Raw genomic sequence first — 19,465 nt, 5'->3', positions numbered from 1 at the left:
TTTTTTAGCATATTCCCAAGGCTGTGCAACTATCGCCATTATCTAATTTCAGAACATTTTTATCACTCCAAAAAGAAACACCATATTCATTATAGAGTCCCCATTTCTCTCTCCCCATCCAGCCCTTGATAACCACGAACCTACTTTCTCTCTCTCTCTGTGGATTTCATATAAATGGAAGCATTCAGTATGAGACTTTTTGTGTCTTGATTTCTTTCACTTAGCATAACATTTTCAAGATTCATCATATGTGGTAGCATGTAGCAGTACCTCATTTCTTTTTGTAACTGAATAATATTACATCGTATGGATATACTATTAAATGTATTTTGTTCATTCATTCAGCTGATAGACATATGAGTTGTTTCCACCTTTTGGCTATTATGAATAACACTGCTATGAGCATTCATAGACAAGTTTTTATGAGAACATGTTTTCAGTTCTCTTGGAATATATACCTAAGAGTGGAATTTATGGGTCATATAACTCTGTGTTTAAATTTTTAAGAAACTGCCAAACTGTTTTCCAAAGCACCATTTTACATTCCCACCAGCAGTGTATGATGATTCCAAATTCTCCATATCCTCTCCAACTCTTGTTATCATACCTCTTTATTATAGTCATGCTAGTGGGTATGAAGTGGCATCTCATTGTGGTTTTGATTTGAATTTCCCTAATAAGTAATGATGTTGAGCATCTTTTCATGGGCTTATTGGCCATTTGTATATCTTCTTTGGAGAAAATATCTATTCAAATCTTTTGCGCATTTTTAAGTTATTTTTATTATCACATTGTAAGAGTTCTTCATATATTCTGAATACTAGACTCTTATCAGACATATGACTGGCAAATATTTTCTCCCATTCTCTGTGTTGTCTTTTCACTTTCTTGGTAGTGTCCTTTAAACCATAAAAGTTTTTAATTTTAATAAAATCTGATTTATCTATTTTTTCTTTGGCTGCTTGAGCTTTAGGAATCATATCTAAGAAACAATTGCCTAACCCTATGTCACCTCCCCACATTTTAAAATAGGTATTTTATTATTCTATTCTAAATAATTTTTTGGCATGATTTCATATTTGATCCATGAGAAATTAGAAAGCCCCCTGTGCTCCCATGATCCTTTCTTTTATTATTTATTTCTCAGTTTCAACGTTCCTCCTATCCTAGGCCTATGACCTCCCTTGGCCATTAAAACCTAACCCTCCAGATTATCAAAACTAACACACCACTCTCTAACCCCTCAATACAGTGCAGCTTCTGCTTGAGCCTGCCTGCTAACTACTGTGTATTGTTTCTTTTTCCTGGGCACCTCCCTTACTTTCTTTCCTTTTTTTCTTTTTTTTTTTTTTTGTTTTTGAGACAGAGTCTCACTTTGTTGCTTGGGCTAGAGTGAGTGCCGTGGTGTTAGCCTAGCTCACAGCAACTTCAAACTCCTGGGCTCAAGCGATCCTCCTGCCTCAGCCTCCCAAGTAGCTGGGACTACAGGTGCAAGCCACCACACCTGGCTAATTTTTTGTTTCTATTTTTAGTTGACTGGCTAACATTTTCTATTTTTAGTAGAGACAGGGTCTCACTCTTGCTCAGGCTGGTCTCAAACTCCTGACCTCAAGTGATCCTCCCACCTTGGCCTCCCAGAATGCTAGGATTACAGGAGACCTCCCTTACTTTCTTACAAGCTCAGATATGTATTTATGTGTTCTAGGTGTCCACTGTGTCATAGGTGTTGTAATCATGACCTCTGTTTACTGCTTTTTCTTACTAGGCATTTTGGCTTCTGCCTGACCATCACTCCCATACCACCCATTCCCAAAGACCAAGTGCTCTGTCACTGTGTTTCACACTTAAACTCCCAAGAGGTAAAACATACTTGATATAGTTAATCCTTATTATCTCAGTTGGACAAAGCTACTACATCCAGCCATTCCCTAGGCTCTAAGCGAGACATTTAGCAACTGTGGGTCAGGTGCTGTTCCATGATCCAATGGACTACAGTCAGGATGATGGGATCACACAGCTTTCTTCAAAATAGTCTGTGCATATGGCAGGCGCTCAAAGCAAAAACAGTTCTGTTGCAGAAGAGATCAGAATGGCTCCTTCCATAATCACACACACAGGGATTCAAACAGTTGAACAGGCTTGGGTTCAAATCCTGCCTTAGCTACTTACTTACTAGCTTGTGTGGCTTTGGACAAGACACAACTCTTCGAGTCCCTAGCTTCCTTATTAACAACAACAACAACAAAAAGAAGATAGTACACTTACTGCCTAAGGATATTGGGAAAAGGAAATGAAGCAACCTATATAAAGCACTTAGCACAGTGCCTAGCACATAGCAGGCACTCAACAAAAGTTTGTATTAATGCACTTGCTCACGTTCTCTCTCTCTCTCTCCTTTCTTCCAATGTCTCCCACCCAGTATTGTGATGACTACCTGCTCCACCTTCTTTGCCCTGGGCATGATGCCTCTCCTCTTGTACATCTACTCCAGAGGGATCTATGCTGGGGAAGTAAAGGACAAGGTGCCCTATGGCAGCATCATGATATCACTGATCCTGGTCCTCATTCCTTGCACCATAGGAATCGTCCTCAAATCCAAACGGCCACAATATGTATCCTATGTTACGAAGGTAAGAGCCTGGGGCTTGAAAACTTAGAGCAAAACAGTAAAAACATCATATACAACTATAAGGTATAATCATTATTTTAATAATAAAATTAAACTGGTATCATGCTCCTACTATATAGATGCTAAGTTTTGTACTGTGCACTGAGGATTCACTGTCCCCAGAGTTTGATATTTGCAGAAAGTGAAGTAACACACAAGAGAAACAAAATCCAACACCAGTGTACAAGCAAGTACTGGCAGATGCAAGATGAGATTAGTAAGGGCCAGGTGGTCAAGGCGGCTTTTTAAAGGGAAGGGGCTTGAGCCAAACCATGAAGAAAGAGTAGGATTTAGGTAAGCTTGGGGAGAAGGCTGAATAGGAGTTCAGAGAGTACCAAAGACAAACTTGCCTGACTTGACAAGAAGTTAGAGGGAAAAAGAGGTGGTATACACACTCCTAGCATTTTGGGAGGGACATGGGAGGTAGAGTGAAGTGAGGCCACAGAGGGTTTAGAGAAGTATTGTGGTCACAGGGCATCATGCCGCTGCCTTGCCCTTGGAAGAATCCCAGACTCTTGGAATGCAACCATGGATCCTCCACCAACTTTTTCAACCTTGCAGTTTGATCTTTGTCAGCCTCCCCTCTGGCTCACTGTTCATACCCCTGGACCAGGAGTACACCCTGGTCCTCAGGAGGGACTTCACTTTCTGACCTCCTGTTATCATCTCTGCCCCTGGATCAAAACTTTTGGCCTGGTCTACAGAGTGTGCTGCTTGGAAGCCCAAGGATTGGCGGCAGTTTTGGGCCTGGAACAAAAAACCTGCAAGTCAGGTTTTCAGGGAGTGGGGGAGGATTATTTTCACACTACCATTGTCTTAAGGGTAGTTTTTGCCCTTGCCCTGTCCCCACACCATGGTCACAGCTCCCCTTCCCACCTCCTGGAAGACGTGAACAAGTCATTCCTCCTTGTGTCCATGGCTGATTACCCATCCCCCGCACCCTGGGGCCCTGGGTATATCTCCTACCCTCTCACCGTTGCTTCTCAGAGACCACCTTTTATTGATTATGCCTCCTCCCCCAGTAGCCTCCCCCCGTCACTCTCATTTCTAAAACTTTCTATATTGGTTCTTTACAATCAGCATTGATACAGGCTCACATTTCTCCTGTCTAAGAAACAAAAAAATCCCTCACTGGGATTTTTTGTGGAATCCACCTCCCATTCCAGCTAATACCGTTCTTTGCTCCTCCTCCTAGCCAGACCTCAGAAAAACTGCCCCTCATCTCTCAGCCCACTTCCTTTCGAACACCTTCCACCCCCACCATGCCACCACAACTCTCACAAGTGGTCAGGCCAACAATTAGCCTGTTAGTTGAATCCCTCTCTTCTCTCCTCCTTGGTCTCCCACTTTCTCAGCACTTTAATGACCACCTACTCCACTTTCTTTGCCAGATCCAACATTCTTCAATCTTTCCTCGACCTTTTAGCAGAATTTGACGTAACTGACCACTGGCTCCTTCTCAAAAGCTTTCTCCCTCAGCTTTGGTGACTCCAAGCTCTGCTGCTTTCCTACCATCTCTCATGACTTCTGTTCAGACTCCTTTGTGGGTTCCTCTAGAAAAGGTAATTTCTCTGCATTCAGACCAAGCTTTCTGCCTTTCTTGCCAGACTTACCCCAGCCCAGCATCTCCCCATGGCAGGATCTGATCCATCTCAGGTCTGCAGCTACCGTCTGCAAGCTGATGGCTTCCACAACAGCATCATCAGCCCTCAACTCTCCTGACGCCGGGGTCCATTTATTGCCTGCTGGATCTTTCTACCTCAGACATTTAAAACTTAGTATGTTTTAAACTACTATCATCTCTTCCCTAAGCCTGCTCTCCCCTCCTCTCCGTGTGACTATCTCAGTGACAATCTGTGTGCCTGCCTCAACTAGAAAGTCATTTTCAACATTCCCTTCTCCCTCCCCACTCACACCCGTGTAATCTCTGACCATCAATTCCCCCTTCTGTTGCTTGAATCCCTTCATTCCTCTCCCTCCTTAGCTGCACTATCTTCATTCAGGCCACTATCCTCTCACTAGACAACTGAAACAGCCTTCTAACTTGACTCCCTGACCCAGTTTTAACTTGAAAGTAGAGATGTAAACAAACTCTATCATGTAAGGAACTCATTGGTTCCTTATTCCCCTCCAGGATAAAGTATTAACTGCTTAATGTGGAGCCTCAGGCCTTTATTGGTCTCAGCTGACCTCACCAGTCTCAGCTCTCTTCTCTTTGCACATGCCCTTCCCTTCACCTCGAACATTCTTCTCCCCAATTCCCATGCCACTCATCATCTTTCACTGGGTCACTCCTACTCACCCTTAAAGTCTCAACACAAATAGCACCTCCTCCAGGAAGGCTTCTTGAAGCCCCCCACCAAGCCTGGGTAGGATGTTTGTCCTATTCGCTCCCATAGCACCCAACACCTGCCAACCCTTGTGGTGGTTATTACACTGTATTATAAATACTTGTTCATTTTTATTCCCCACTCACCTGTGTCTCAAGAAGCAAGGCCATAAAGCTGTCTTAATTAACACCGAATCCACAGCACCTATCACAGTACCCTGAAAATAAAGAAATGAAGGGCAAGTCCTGTCTGCTACCTGTCAATTCCACACATCAGCAGGAAAAAACAAACAGAAACGGAAACATATTTGTGTCCATGATTTTATTTCAAGATAGTCTGTGGGGTATATAGAATTTTAAAAATCAGAATATAAAAATGTAAAGTGACCCCCACTATCATTTAATGCAATTCTGCCCACCCCTTTTTTGTAGGTAGGAAAACCAGGGACCGGAATCCCAAGTTCACACTGCTAATGACAACTGATACGAGAATATGTCTCCTTTTTACCTCAGCGTAACTGAAAAAGTGTTCTTTTGAGGATGCAAAGGCAGGATCTCAGATCTTAAAGCTGGAGAAGCCTTTAAGATCAAGTTCAGTCTCCTGTCTTATTCCCAATTTGCAGACTGAACTGAGGCCCAGAAAAGTTACTTGGAAGAGCCAGGATTATCAACCAGTCTCCTGTTCTTGTTGTTACATATGCACTACTCAATGCCACAGCGAAAATGGAGTCAAAATGACCCCAGAGAATATTAGAAGGGCTAAGAAATATTAATACTTGGGCTAGAAAGACAAGGACCACCAACAATGGACTACATAAAAGGTGATCTACAAAACCCAGGCATACCTTGGACCCATTTTGCTCCTGGCTAAACCTCCGGGGTTAAACGACCATAAGGTCAAGAGCTCCATTTGATTTTCACATACTCCCAAACAGGAATCACTCCTGTGAGGATGCAGAGACAAACATGTGGATCAAGATGCAATAGCTGAGGTTTCCTTGGTTTTATGGCTCTCCGAGGGCTATGGTCATCCTTCATCTTTGTGTCCCATAAATAATACAGTGCCAAGCTGAGAAATGAACAAATTATCATCCTAGCCTCTGTACACACAACCCTCCTAGAACCTTTCAAATTGAAATAACCTAATTTCCAATAACTAGCTCTGGCAGAAGTGGTGGTCCTTAATGAGTGGTCCTTATAAGCCAGCCAGGTCCTGTGCTGTCAACCTCACTCTGAGAGGCTGAGTGGCTGACCAAAGTTTACACATCTAGAGACGAGCACAGACAGCTTTCAAACCTGGATCAGGACAAAGTCTGTGCTCATAACCACCACTCTGCAGCCCCCCGGTGTGAGGAAATAAGAGGGGGAGAATGAGAGTCAACACACGTGCAGAGGAAGAGGGTTTCTGGATTTATGGACAATTCCTCTAGCCCAATGTCCCCTACATTATCTATCCATTACACTCTTTTTATGAAGGTAAAAACTATTTGGTCACTGGGTAAAGGGCAAATCCCAAAGGAGAAATCAATTAAAAATGCAAGGCAAAGCGGGAAGCCCATTAGAATAAGTCTTTTAATAAAACTTGAAGCACGTGGTTATTGGTGAGATGTGTGAATGTCACTCCTATCCTAGAATAGGACCACTTGTTGGTACAGGTGATGTTTTATATGATCACATCAGTTACAGTATGGATTAAAAACAGAAATGCAAAGCTGTGCAGCTGAAATTTGAGCAATAAAAATAAATGTTAAAAATGTCATTAGGACAACATGTGAATGTACTTAATGCCATTGAACTGTATGCTCAAAAATGATTAAAACGGCAAATTTCATTATAGGTATTTTACCATTAATTCTTTAAGTGTTACTAGGAAATATAAAATGCTATACATGTGAATGTACTAGAAACTGAACACGTATAACTATTACAAAATAACATGTTAAGTTTGAGAAAAGTTTGCTATGTATCCCTTTACTCAGAAGATGAAAGGGACACACAGCGCTAAATTTATGCAACATGTTTATCATTTTGGAGTCGTGATTCTTTGAAATGCACTTTGGAAAGTGCAAAGTGCATGGAAGTACATGCCAAAGCTTTCATCCCATGTTACGTAATGAAAAACCTTAACATTATAATTTCATCGTAAAGTCACATACTGAAAATTTTAAATGGTATGTAAGATTCAAATAAGAATAAACAACTTTTAAAACAAATGAAAACCATACCATTGTTCCCAATGAATGCTGCTTTCACAGCACTCACCTGGGACAGGGTGGACCGGCATACTTTCCGATGATGTTTTTATTGCCCAAGACGTTTCTCAAAGTTCTTTGGGGCATTTCCTTCATATTCAATTTGCAGGTCACTCAAGAAAGTAGGCCTGTCCCCATATGGTTACACACCATTTTGGATGTAAAATCGTATTACCTGGCTTGATCGTCCACCTTATTTACCAGCTTCACTTCAAATAACTCTTGGCGATTTCCAGAAGTCAAATTCATCCTCAAACGGATGAAGTTCCTACCTGTATTGGAGGTATTTGAGACAAGTATGACAAGTTCTAATGAGTTCCAAAATATTTGGAACAATGACAGTACTATGGAACATGTGTATACAAGTTCCAAAATAATGATTTTGAAACTTTTAATTTACAATATGCACTTTGCAGGATACCTGAACAGACTCATTCCTTCAAAGCTATTGCCTGAAAATCTGCTATCCAGAGAAGTCAAAAGCAGTAGCTATTCTTGGCTGAGATTTTAGTAATGAAAGCATTGATCAGATTAGCTCTGTCCTCCAGGCTTCCTAGCTACCAATAAGAAATCCAAAAAGATGGAAGATAGAGGTCTTTCACATTCCCTTCCACCTCCAATCCCCACCTCTATATTCCTCCCTATTCTCCACCCTTCTAACCACTTTTTCTTGTCTCATGCCCAGGGAGGGATGCTAATCATTGCCACATTCAGTGGGGCCATCGTCACCCTTTCTGCCATCAATGTGGGCAAGAGCATCGTGTATGCCATGACACCAACCTTGCTGGCCAGTTCCTTCCTGATGCCCCTTATTGGCTTTCTGCTGGGCTACCTTCTCTCTGCTCTCTTCCGCCTCAATGGACGGTAGGTATTATTTTAGGCACCACTCTGCCATGGGCTTTATTCTTGTCCTAGCCTCTCAGGAAAAGGATAAGGAGCTAGGAACCCAAGATCTGGGCGAGGCATTTTCCTAGCAGTATGTTCAAATGCACCAGCTAAACCCTATCACCCAAACAGCAACAGCTAATGGCAAAGTACCCCCAGACACACCAAATGTCGATACCATCTCCTGCCCAACTCCTTGATAGTTATTGGCACTGGGGTAGTTTCATGTCATCATAGCAAGTGTTGACAAATACTCTTCCTTTCCCACTTTTCTTCCTTTTCTGCCTAGGCTTTAGTCCCGACAAGGACACCACTGGGTAACAGTTCTGCTAAATGACACTGAGATCTGAAGTAGCTGTGGACCTTGGCTAAAGTGTAATCCAGTTCACATACACAGCTGCTACTTTAGAGAACAGTTTGAGGGCATGGTGTGGAAACATCAGGCACCCTCCTGTCTACCCAGACTAGTACAAGGACTTTTCCTCTTTTCAGCCATGGTAAACAAATACTGATGCAAGAGTCTAAACATTAGTAGTACACCCCCCAAAAAAGAACACCCTGAATTTTAAAAATACAATTTAAAAGATAATTATCCATTTTTAAAACCAATGTAATTTAATAAAGAATGAATTACTACAAGATGTAACATATGATGATATAGTGAGCCAAAAGGCTGCCAATAACCACTTAGTGATGTCAATTTTCACCAAAACAGGGTGATGGAGATGATAATGGCCACAGTGCCAAGTTCTGTCACAGTAGTCTCCTTCATAATAAAGGTGCTATGATGTCTCTCAGGGTTTTAATAATTATTTTAACACAATCAATAATGTAATGAATTGTATCTATACTCATTAAATGTAAACATCCCACCCTTTAATCCATAAAATACAAAGCAAAACTAAGAGAATGTGTTCCAAAGATTGATAACGGGGCTCAATCAAGTTTGGGTTTTATTGTTGCTGTTGTAATTATCACGTTTGTGATAGTTAAATGTCTAAGCCAGAAACCTGGAAACAGGATAAGGTCCCAGACATTTCAGACAAACTATCTTCTGCTGTATGTTGAAAGTATACTTGTCCCATTAGCCCAACATAACAAGCCACTCAATGATACTGGCTCACACCTTCCTTTCATCCCTCAACAGCCAGACATTTTTTCAGACTTTGGCAATCTTGCAGGAGCAGACAAGTTATAGATTTCCAAGCTACTTAAAAAACCTCTCATAAAACCTCCAGACATGAACCAACTAGTCACCATCCCCTCAGGGCTCAGTTAGTGTCAAGTGGGTCTACTTGACTTTCTTTGAACCCACAAGCACCCCACATACCTGGCTCCCTTCCATCTTCCTATGTTGGACTGTTCACTGGATCCTGGAGTATCTGGGAGGGAAGAGAAGTGCAAGCAAAGTTGCTCCCTCATGTCCCTTCTGCGAGGGCATACATGGTTTTTACTGTCCCACCTACACAGGTGCAGGCGCACTGTCGGCATGGAGACCGGATGCCAAAATACTCATCTCTGTGCCACCATCCTCAATGTGACCTTTCCCCCTGAAGTCATTGGACCGCTTTTCTTTTTTCCTCTCCTCTACACGATTTTCCAGCTTGGAGAAGGGCTTTTCCTCATTGCCACCTTTCGGTGCTATGAGAAAATCAAGACTCCCAAGGGTGAGTACTCAATTATCGCCCCCCTCTTCAAGTTCCGCCTCATTTTGGACCTGTGTCTGCCAACAAGCAAGTTTCTAGTATGAACTTTTTGGATGGAGCATTAACTCTTACCAAGTCATTAAGAACCAGGTAGCACCAAGAAGTATGCAAGAAACCTTAAAGAGCCAAGGCTACTTCCATCAACTGCATTTCATTTCTGTCTTCTAGCTGGGAAAATCAAATTATGGATGCAGTTTACCTCATAGGACTCAGGCAATTTGGACTCAGACACAATTTCCTCAGTATGAGGAAATAGGACAGAACTGCTCTGGACATGTGACAGTCCTGAGATAATAGATGAGTGAAAGGCCTCAACCATAAGAACCCATGAAGTTTGAAGTTTATTTTTTAGGATGAGGTTCTCATGTTGTGGGACCAGGTTAGAGCTCCAGCACCTCTGGCATCCCCATGAGGAAAAACATTAAAGCAATGCAGCCTAATATAACCCAGAATCCAAAAAAGAGGATTCCTCAACTCTGGTTACACAGTAAATTTACACATAAACGTTTATTAAACAGTGACCACAACTACAATAAACTTGATTAGTATGAGTTATACTTTAATCTACTACTGGATTAATACAGTACCTTTTCTAAAATGAGCATTACCTTCCAAATATAATCAAACCTCAAAAAAAAACCACAGTCCCATCCTCAAAGTATACTTTAACTCCACATTTTTTTTCTTGAACCAGGAAACTCAGCTTTTATAACACATTTCATTACTTTATAACTCCAAACATCAATATATTCTTCCTAACCACTTACCCAAATCCTTCAACTGCCTCTTAATTCCCATGAATGGAGGGCCCCTTGGAAACCTTTTCTAGTTCCTAAGGATGGCGATTTACACCCTAGAAAAATATACAACCTTCTCTGTTGGAATTCATACTAGCAAATGTAGGTTCTCTCTCCCTTTACAATTGGCTATGAAGTACTTTGGTTATCAAGCAGCTGAAAAGAAACCAAAGGCTGACATAAAATGGCTGAACCTTTATAAAAGCTTTAGTTCCAAACTACAGTGGAGTTGTATAAAAGAATCTAGTCCGATGCTTTTCTCAGAGCAACTCAAGAGATTTGTTGCCCATGAGGTTTCTACCTTTAAAAAAAAAAAAAGCACAGGAGAAATTTCTAGATCAACCAACCAGGTTCCTCAACCAGGTTAAGGGTTGAGTACCAGAAAGGCCTGGAATGCCCTCAGGGGGCAATACTCTGGCTCTTTAGCCCTATAAAAAAATTTCCAGGCTGCACGTGGTGGCTCACACCTGTAATCCTAGCACTCTGGAAAGCTGATGCCAGAGGACTGCTTGAGGCCAGGAGTTTGAGATCAGTCCGGGCAACAAGGCTAGAACCTGTTCTCTACAAAAAATTTCAAATTTAGCCGGTGGTTGCAGTGGCGCACACCTGCAGTTCCAGCTACTTGGGAGGCTGAGGTGGGAGGATTGTTTGAGCCCGGGAGTTCCAGGCTGCAGTGAACTATGATCACACCACTGTACTCCAGCCTGGATTGACAAAGATTCTGTCATTTTAAAAAAAAACTTTCCTCACAATGTTATCTCAGAAAACCCCAGTGGCAAAACTAAGTGAAAGCAACTTACCTTTGGAGCTAATGGCCCCAAACAGCTATTCTCAGGGTGAAGAATCTGTCACAAGTTTTTCTTTTTTGATTCCTGTACCCTTCTACAGAGACAGCAGAACAGATAAGGTGGACCTGGCCTCTTACCTCCAAAGCTACTCACCACCTCTACATGGGAAGGAAAAGGAATAGATCGAAGTGGAGGACAGAGAGGACAGGGAGAAGTTTGCAAACTCTCCTGGCTAGACCTTCCTAAAGCTGTTTCCTTCCTTCCCCTCCTTACTCTAAGTATAAATCATCCTTGCAAACTAAACCCACCTCCCCTATTGTTTTACTGGATGTACAAAGAAGGTAGAGATAATGAAGGCTCAATACTTTTAATATTAATTAGGCCTTTTATTACTAGTACCATCACTAGGGAGACTGGGGGGAAAGTCAAGTTTAAGAGGAAATAGGGGCCGGGCACAGTGGCTCACGCCTGTAATTCTAGCGCTCTGGGAGACCGAGGCAGGAAGATCGTTTGAGCTCAGGAGTTCGAGACCAGCCTGAGCAAGAGCAAGACCCCGTCTCTACTAAAAAAAAAGTAGAAAGAAATTAGCTGGACAACTAAAAATATATAGAAAAAATTAGCCGGGCATGGTGGTGCATGCCTTAGTCCCAGCTACCCAGGAGGCTGAGGCAGAAGGATCACTTGAGCCCAGGAGTCTGAGGTTGCCGTGAGCTAGGCTGACGCCATAGCACTCTAGCCTGGACAACAGAGTGAGACTCTGTCTCCCCCTCAAAAAAAAAAGTAAATAGGAAAGTCAAGAGGTGGAAAGAGAAAAAAAATACACGCACATATATATGTGTGTATATAGCACACTCTAGGGATAAATTGGTATTCTTTCATTTTCCAGATTGAACAAGCTTTTTAACTACTTTTTGTCCTCCCTCTACACCTGACTCTTTTTAACTTCACAGATAAAACAAAAATGGTGTACACAGCTACCACAAATGAAGAACAACTCCAGGAGCTCTGAAAAATGGGACCCACAAAATAGAAGACTGCTCCCCTTGTACATTCTACTTCTCCACCTGGACTCTGGCCATAAAGCAATTCAGAAAACCAGTGTGGTACATTACAGAGGAACAAAAAAACCACCAGTCTTGCCCGAGTCTTTCTCCAGCAAACGTATCAGAATCATCAAGCCTTGCCTGAGAAGACAGAGACGATGTCTACCCGAAAAGCCTCGCCTACTCCCAGACTAGGATTTACTACTTGCTTAAAAAAGTAAGACTTGCTGAGTGCCTATAAACTCTATGAAGGCAGAAACCAAATCAGGATGACTTTGATAGCAGCTTTTGGCTGGCTGGTACTGCCTTGAGAGATACATTACAAAAAGAAAACTCTAGATTTCACCATAGATGAAAATAAACAGTCCCCTCAAATAAATTAGCAAGTATAACATAAACTCCTCCTGACTTCAGCCTCTTATTAATAATCAGTTTCACAATCTCATGGTTTAAGTTCCAGTCTTGAAAACTGCCAGGAAGTCACCTTTACACAAAGATACCAAAATCCTTTCAACCCTCCCCACAAATGCCAATTCCCACTCTGCAACACTCACTTTCAGGAAGCCAAAAAAGCTAACTTTTTCCGCCATTTCTAACTCTGCCTTCCTCAAAATCCCTGAACGGCTGGGGGCGTGAGAGTCTATGTCAAGAGAAAAGGCGGTTTTGGGGTCCTAGAACCAGACTTCCTGGATTCTAGTATCAATCTACCACTTAACTTGTTCTTTGAGAAGTTCCAGAGTGTCCTCCTGTTAAATGGTGTTAACAATTCAGTTAATACACAGGTAAGGCACTTAAAACACATCTGGCTAGTATAATTATGTTAAAAAGATGTTATTCACTGTTACCAATTTATCTAGCCTAGCACCCTAAAAAAAAGAAGACTATCTAATCAGTCCTTCAGATTTCTATAAAGTGCATTTCCTGCACTTATTGGGCAAGGTTTGAGGGCTCAAATACAGAGGACTCTAACACTTGACTAAAGATAAACATAGGACCTCAGCAGTTTTCACTACTGTTTCCCCTTAACCATGTTGTTGTCATACATGTCTCAGGACTAAAAGCAGAATGTGAAAGCCCCTTAATCATACTCACTGACAAAAAACTTTCTATCATCTGACCATCACAACTGTGTAACTTTCAGGGAAAGCAAGAAACCCATTAAATTTTATAATTTGCTTCCCAAATATACTGTCCTTCACTTGGCTCTGGAAGTTAAGTAACTCAATGCCAGCAGAGATAATAAAGGAAGAGCACAGGAGAACACAGACACAAGGGAAACTGCCAAACAACTTAGTCACTATTAACAGTTCGCCAATGTCTTTGCTTATCTTTTGACTAGCCTAGAACTGTCAAAAATACTACTTAAAAAAAAAAAACAAACATCATAAACCCCAGGATTCTAGAGGTGTTGTACGTATTTTAAATGTATGTAGACGGAGATGAGGAATAAACAGCATATGAACTCTTCAGAAAAACCAGACAAAAAGCAGTTTTATAGTATTTTATTATAACAAACAGCTGCTTTTATGTGTCTGTCCTGCAGCTGTTTTTTTAAAAGGGTGAGTGGGAGGACACCCTTGACCCTAAACAAAGAAAACTCAAATTAAGCCTTTATGTACAAGCAAATTTAGAGCTCTTTTAAGTGTCCAAAGCTATTAATTAGTTTAACTGAGGCATTAAACTAATTCTGAATTAACATATTTGAATAATCAAGAAATCAAAATGTTCAAATTTTTTTCTAGTACAAAAGAATTAAATTTGCTTTAGTTATAAAAGAGCTCTTGGCAATATACACAAACTATATACTTCAGACATTCACAAAAATGTGAGCAGAAGGCTTATCAAAAAACATTTAATACAATTAGTTTTCAACAACCCCTTGGTGGTCCACATCTACAAAGATATCCACCCACCCCCAACCCCCCTCCAAACCCCACCCCCACAGAAAAGCACATACTTACCAGAATTTTTAGCAAGTATGGTTTGGGAATTTGTTTTTAAAAAAGGCCCCCAGGGCAAGTTATTTACAGTTTTAATTGCCACTGTCAACTGATCTGGACCTTGATCGGGACCGGGACCTCTGGCGATCCACAGATGCTGGAGACTTAGATCTACTTGAAGAACCACGTTTCTGGCTCTTCTCAGGCACGGGAGACCTACTAACAGAACGGGACTTGCTCCGGCTCCGGCTCCTGCTCCTTGACCGGCTATAAGACTTTCGACTACGGGAACGAGATCGGCTACGAGACCTAGAGGAACTTCTGGTCCGAGATCGAGACCTGCTTCTTGACCTACTATGAAAAGGGAGAGGAGGGAAGGAAATCAGCCTACATGACACACCCCACAAATCCATCCAATAAAATTTGTCTTAAAAATATAACAGATACCTGTGCCTTTTGCTGCCTTCAATTAATTTTATTTTTCTCCCATTTATTTCCTTTCCAGAAAGTTTTTCAATAGCATTCTTTAAGTCACCATAAGAGGCAAACTCAACCACCCTACAATGGGAAAAAAACATTTTTAAAGTTTACACATCCTGTAGTCTCGCACACTTGTATAGCAGTCTAGATGAACTGTTTCTGTCTTCAGTTTGCTACTGCTACATTCCCATTTCTTGATAGATAACACAGCATTAGACAGCAAAGTTTCAGTACTGTTACATTTTAAGCCAGATAATTCTTTGTGATGGGATGCTTAGCAGCATGCCTCGCCTCTACCCACTGGATGCCAGAAGCACCCTCAACCAGTTTTGACAACCAAACATGTCTCCCAACACTACGAAACATCCCCTAGGGAGCAAAACTGTCCCTGGAGAACTACTACATTTCAGCATATTCAAATTTTAAGTCTTGAGAAATGTTTACAGTAAAATTTTCAGGACATTTTAAAAGGTTTTCACAACCTCCAGTACACACTCACCCTTCATTTAATTTAGGTCGATGTGCATCCGCAAAGGTTACTTCCCCAGCTTGTCTCATGAAATCTTTGAGATCCTTAACACAAGACAACTGTGTTAAGCAGCGAAGAGGAAAGGCGACACACAAACAACCACATGGTATAAAAACAAGACTACTGAAAGAGAAGATGTTAGATAAAGTACAAACATGGTATGTACCATACTTGTATTCTATCAGAATTCAAAAATTATCTATGTCAGGGCACGAAATAAGCAAATAGCATATTGCTTTAAGCAAAATGCTAGAGGGAATTCAGATTTTAACATTAAAGTAGTATTAGTCTATATTGAGCCCAGTACAAAAGGAAAAAACAAACAAACAAAAAAAAAAAAAAACAAAAAAGAGAAACAGTACATATTTTTAAAGTAAAGACTAAAGTAGAAGTTTTATATTTAAAAAACAGAACATTTACAAGACACCAGTTATTTTGTGCCCCATATGTCATTAAAAAAGTTTACTTTACCTTTATCAATATTTCCCTAGGCTAGTCAAGCAGCAAACCATTAATCGGTCGGAGAAACCTTCATGACATAGGCCAGACTGGCTCTTCGCCACCCACTTGAAGGACACTACCCAATCGATGGAAGCCTTTAATCGCACAGCCCTCCCTATTAGCAGACTACTGGCGGATGCAGACATGTTCTACTCTTGAGCAGTTACCAAGGACCACTTTACTGCGATCAGGATTCCAACGACCACCTAATTTCGTATCTTTCAACTCTTTTCCACCAGGACCTCTTATTCGGAAGCGTTACAGGAAGACAGCTCTCAACTTAGGGATCAGATCACGTTATCAACGCTCTGGGATCGCTGCAACCTGGCACTTCAAGTAAGTGCACCGATTACGTCTAGACCGGCAAACACAGATCTAGAGGTGGCCAACTGATCACTGTAGGAGCTGACTGGCAAAGTCAACCAGGCCCAACCAAGAGTGACCAAGACAACGATTAGGATAACCCACAGGCACTCCTCGTCATAAGGCCAACGACACAGATAGGCTGGCAAATAAAGGGTTTAATATTTGGTTAAAATTGATTTTCAAGAACAAGAAAAATATCCTCAAAACATTTACATTTGATAACTAATATTAAAGTTTATAATATCCCCCAATTACATTTAATTAAATTTTTAAAATTACAATTAAATCCATTAATTTAATCAAAGATAAAACTACTTTTAATAAAATATAATAAAACATTAGCTACCCATTAACTTTTTTAAAAAGCCACATTAAAATAACTCAAAACTGTGTTTCAACAAACCTGCCAGCTGACTCTTGAGGATAAATTCTCAACTATAAGCCGATTTTCTGTTCTTACAGGTGGAGCATTTCTAAGGAAGAAAATGAGTATTCACAATGGAAGAAACACGGTGATGTGCACTTCTTGTGTATTCAAGTGTGGGCAAGTTCAACAATCCAACATGACAAGTCATTCAAATGACTTCCATCAACGGTTTCTGTGTTATTCTATGTAACTTATTATATAGATTCCTCCAGACAGTGGGCTTAACATGGGAATAACAGAACATAATACACAGTAAGTCCCATAATCAATATTCCTGTTAACTCCTGAACCATAAATACTGCCTGTAAGATAATCCACCCATCACATACCGTCTATCATTTCGAGGTCTGCGACTACTAAAACGATCAGAGTATCGTCCTCTACCTCTTCCACCTCGAGACCGAGCCCGAGCATGTTCAATAGTAACCCTACAGAAAGGGAAGAAAAATCTCCATTATACACTCAAGCTACATTAAACATCTACTTAGAAAAATATCCCAGCTGACCTAGTCTGCTCTACATTCTAGGCCTAACTAGTTATAGAACTAAAATTCTCACCTTTCACTACAGAGTTCTTTTCCATCAAGTTCATATACGGCATCATCCGCATCCCTCGGATCCTCAAATTCCTAAAATATAAGTGTAAGACGCTCAACGTGGCTTTCAACGAGTATTCTACGACATATTAAGAGTACTAAAAATGTGAGACAGAATAGGAAAAGTATCCTAATGGCACTGCCATACAGATAACCCTAACCAAGAAGTGACTAGGGGTCAGGCATGGTGGCTGACACCTGTAATCCTAGCACTCTGGGAGGTCGAGGCGGGCGGATCGTTTGAGCTCCGGAGTTCAAGACCAGCCTGAGCAAGAGCGAGACCCCGTCTCTACTAAAAATAGAAAGAAATTGGCCAAACAACCAAAAATAGAAAAAATTAGCCGGGCATGGTGGCGCGTGCCTGTAGTCCCAGCTACCTGGGAGGCTGAGGCAGAAGGACTGGTTGAGCCCAGGCGTTTGAGGTTGCTGTGAGCTAGGTTGATGCCATGGCACTCTAGCCCAGGCAAGAGAGTGAGACTCGGTCTCAAAAAAAAAAAAAAAGTGACTTGGAGTGGGTTCCAGTCAGCCAGCAGGTAATATCTTCTTTTAACCCTTAATAAAATTCACTGCCTCAAGGCTGCATGACATTTCCGCAAGACAAATATCCTACCTGGAAGAAAGAAGGATCAAAAACATAGTTTATCAAAAGTTTTACCTACTCGACAAATAATTCACCTCGTTCTAAATACTCACCACAAAACCAAAGCCTCTTTTCAGATCAATATCCCTTATTCGTCCATAACCCTTGAAAAATCTTTCCACGTCTTTCTCCCTGGCCGCCGGATTTAGCCTCCCGATGAATACTCGACAGCCACTCATGATGTCCGCCTAGTATTTCCTGCTAGAAAATAATTCAATACAGACAATACCAAATGACTGTCACAGAGGAATGCCTGGTTAACGGAGCAAAAACATACATGGCACAAAATGTTTACCCAGTGACGTTACAAACAAGACTGCCAAGAGTGCCTCTCATTAGGCCAGGTCCCTTGCAGACAAAATTAAAACCTGGCTCCCAACACGATCCCTCCCTAGGCCCAGACCGCAGCAACCGCAACGCCCACTGCCACCTAACTGCGCAGCCGCACACTCTCCGCGGCTCTCGGGCCCCCTCCCATCTGCCGCAGTTAGGAAAGGCCGAGAAGTGCGGGCGGAGCCGACCCCGCCCTCCGCAAGGCCAGCCCAATGGCGGCCGGCCGCGCGCTCGCGCGTCCCCGCCTCCGGGGCGCGTCACAGCGGGTGGAAGCCGGAATCTCGCGACGCCACGACCGCGCCTGCGCAAACGTCGGCAGGCGGGCGCTCAGCAGCCACAAAATGGCAGCCGTGGAGTCAGCGGTAGGGGAGAACCGCGCGTGCCAAACCCCGTTCTCCCTCCGCCGCCCTCGACTCCACCGTTCCGGAGTCACCGTGCCTGCAGGCAAAAAGCCCTAGCCGCACCTCGTGCAGGCAGAGGGCTCCCGGCCCACTTTTCGAGGGGTCCGGATGATGAGATAAAAAAGTGGCAGGGAGGGGCACGCAACCCCTCTGTGTACAAACAACCGTAACCGCGACCGCCCTTCCACCTTCAGTACCCCTCAAACAATGCCCAAAGGGAGACGTGCCCCAGCGCCCACCTCGAGTCAACTGCGCTCATTAGACGCCGTCCTCCGCAAAGAGAGCAGCCCCGGCCACTCGCGATCTGAGCGGCCATGAAGAAGCCTCGATCCGAGAAGCCTCGCCCTCAAAGTGAGCCACTCACCTACCGGACAGGATCTTTGGCAGCTGAGACCCAGAGAGGTCCGTAGTCTGCGACGGAGTCGTCTACCTCCACACAGACCAGGACTTAACTCCTCTACGTCTCTCCACAACTGACGCACTTAGCAGTCTGGCGCCCCACAAAATGGAGGGCGCGTCCCTGCGTCACTTCCGGGACCGCCCCTGGGACCTGGGCGTCCAGCCTGTAGGATCCAGGAACGAAAGTTTCAGCGGGGTTGGGGCTTCCTTACGGTGACCCAGAGAGCGACCCTCGGCCTGCGGTGGGTGGTACTGGGGGCGGGAACTGGCGTGGGCGCGGCCGGCAGGCGCTCAGAGCTGGGGGTGCAGACGTTGAAGACGTTCGCTTCTTCCAGGCCAAAGAGTTCGGTTATCATCTCGCCGATAGGACTCACCTAAGACAAGT

At 42.7% G+C, this 19,465-nt stretch overlaps 2 protein-coding genes across 6 annotated transcripts in view; one reads left to right on the top strand and one right to left on the bottom strand.

Moving 5' to 3' along the window:
* The window catches only part of SLC10A1 (solute carrier family 10 (sodium/bile acid cotransporter), member 1), a 22,417-nt gene extending 8,515 nt beyond the window's left edge, over window positions 1–13,902 (top strand). The window contains exons 2-5 of the mRNA XM_012656155.1: window positions 2,420–2,630; window positions 7,935–8,113; window positions 9,605–9,801; window positions 12,376–13,902. Of these exons, the coding sequence (XP_012511609.1) occupies window positions 2,420–2,630; window positions 7,935–8,113; window positions 9,605–9,801; window positions 12,376–12,434 (646 nt within the window). The 3' untranslated portion in view covers window positions 12,435–13,902. The remainder of the gene's footprint in view (window positions 1–2,419; window positions 2,631–7,934; window positions 8,114–9,604; window positions 9,802–12,375) is intronic.
* A 54-nt stretch (window positions 13,903–13,956) lies between these two features.
* Window positions 13,957–19,244, bottom strand: SRSF5 (serine/arginine-rich splicing factor 5). Of its 5 annotated transcripts, none has more exons than XM_012656158.1 (8): window positions 19,050–19,244; window positions 18,001–18,145; window positions 17,270–17,340; window positions 17,041–17,139; window positions 16,688–16,757; window positions 15,388–15,461; window positions 14,856–14,966; window positions 13,957–14,762 (listed from the first exon to the last, which is right to left on the bottom strand). In XM_012656158.1, exons 2-8 carry the CDS (start codon window positions 18,124–18,126, stop codon window positions 14,501–14,503), a joined length of 813 nt encoding a protein of 270 aa, XP_012511612.1. In that variant the 5' UTR covers window positions 18,127–18,145; window positions 19,050–19,244; the 3' UTR covers window positions 13,957–14,500. The 5 variants fall into 5 exon arrangements, with proteins under 5 accessions (XP_012511612.1, XP_012511611.1, XP_012511613.1 ...); XM_012656157.1 differs by having other exon boundaries at window positions 19,046–19,220; XM_012656159.1 differs by having other exon boundaries at window positions 18,921–19,208.
* Between the last annotated feature and the right edge of the window lie 221 nt (window positions 19,245–19,465).

Source organism: Propithecus coquereli, unplaced genomic scaffold (genome assembly GCF_000956105.1).
Source record: "Propithecus coquereli isolate 6110/MARCELLA unplaced genomic scaffold, Pcoq_1.0 Scaffold5, whole genome shotgun sequence".
Classification (NCBI taxonomy): Eukaryota; Metazoa; Chordata; class Mammalia; order Primates; family Indriidae; genus Propithecus; species Propithecus coquereli.
This window is presented reverse-complemented; position numbering and strand designations above follow the sequence as displayed.

Bases quoted from the DNA above. Each gene is read 5' to 3' on its own strand.
- SRSF5 (XM_012656158.1), bottom strand. From the start codon at position 18,126: ATGAGTGGCTGTCGAGTATTCATCGGGAGGCTAAATCCGGCGGCCAGG. The intron at 17,341-18,000 runs GTGAGTATTTAG...CTTATATTTTAG, and splicing joins AAAGAGGCTTTGGTTTTGTG to GAATTTGAGGATCCGAGGGA. The intron at 17,140-17,269 runs GTGAGAATTTTA...CCCTTTCTGTAG, and splicing joins AAAGAACTCTGTAGTGAAAG to GGTTACTATTGAACATGCTC.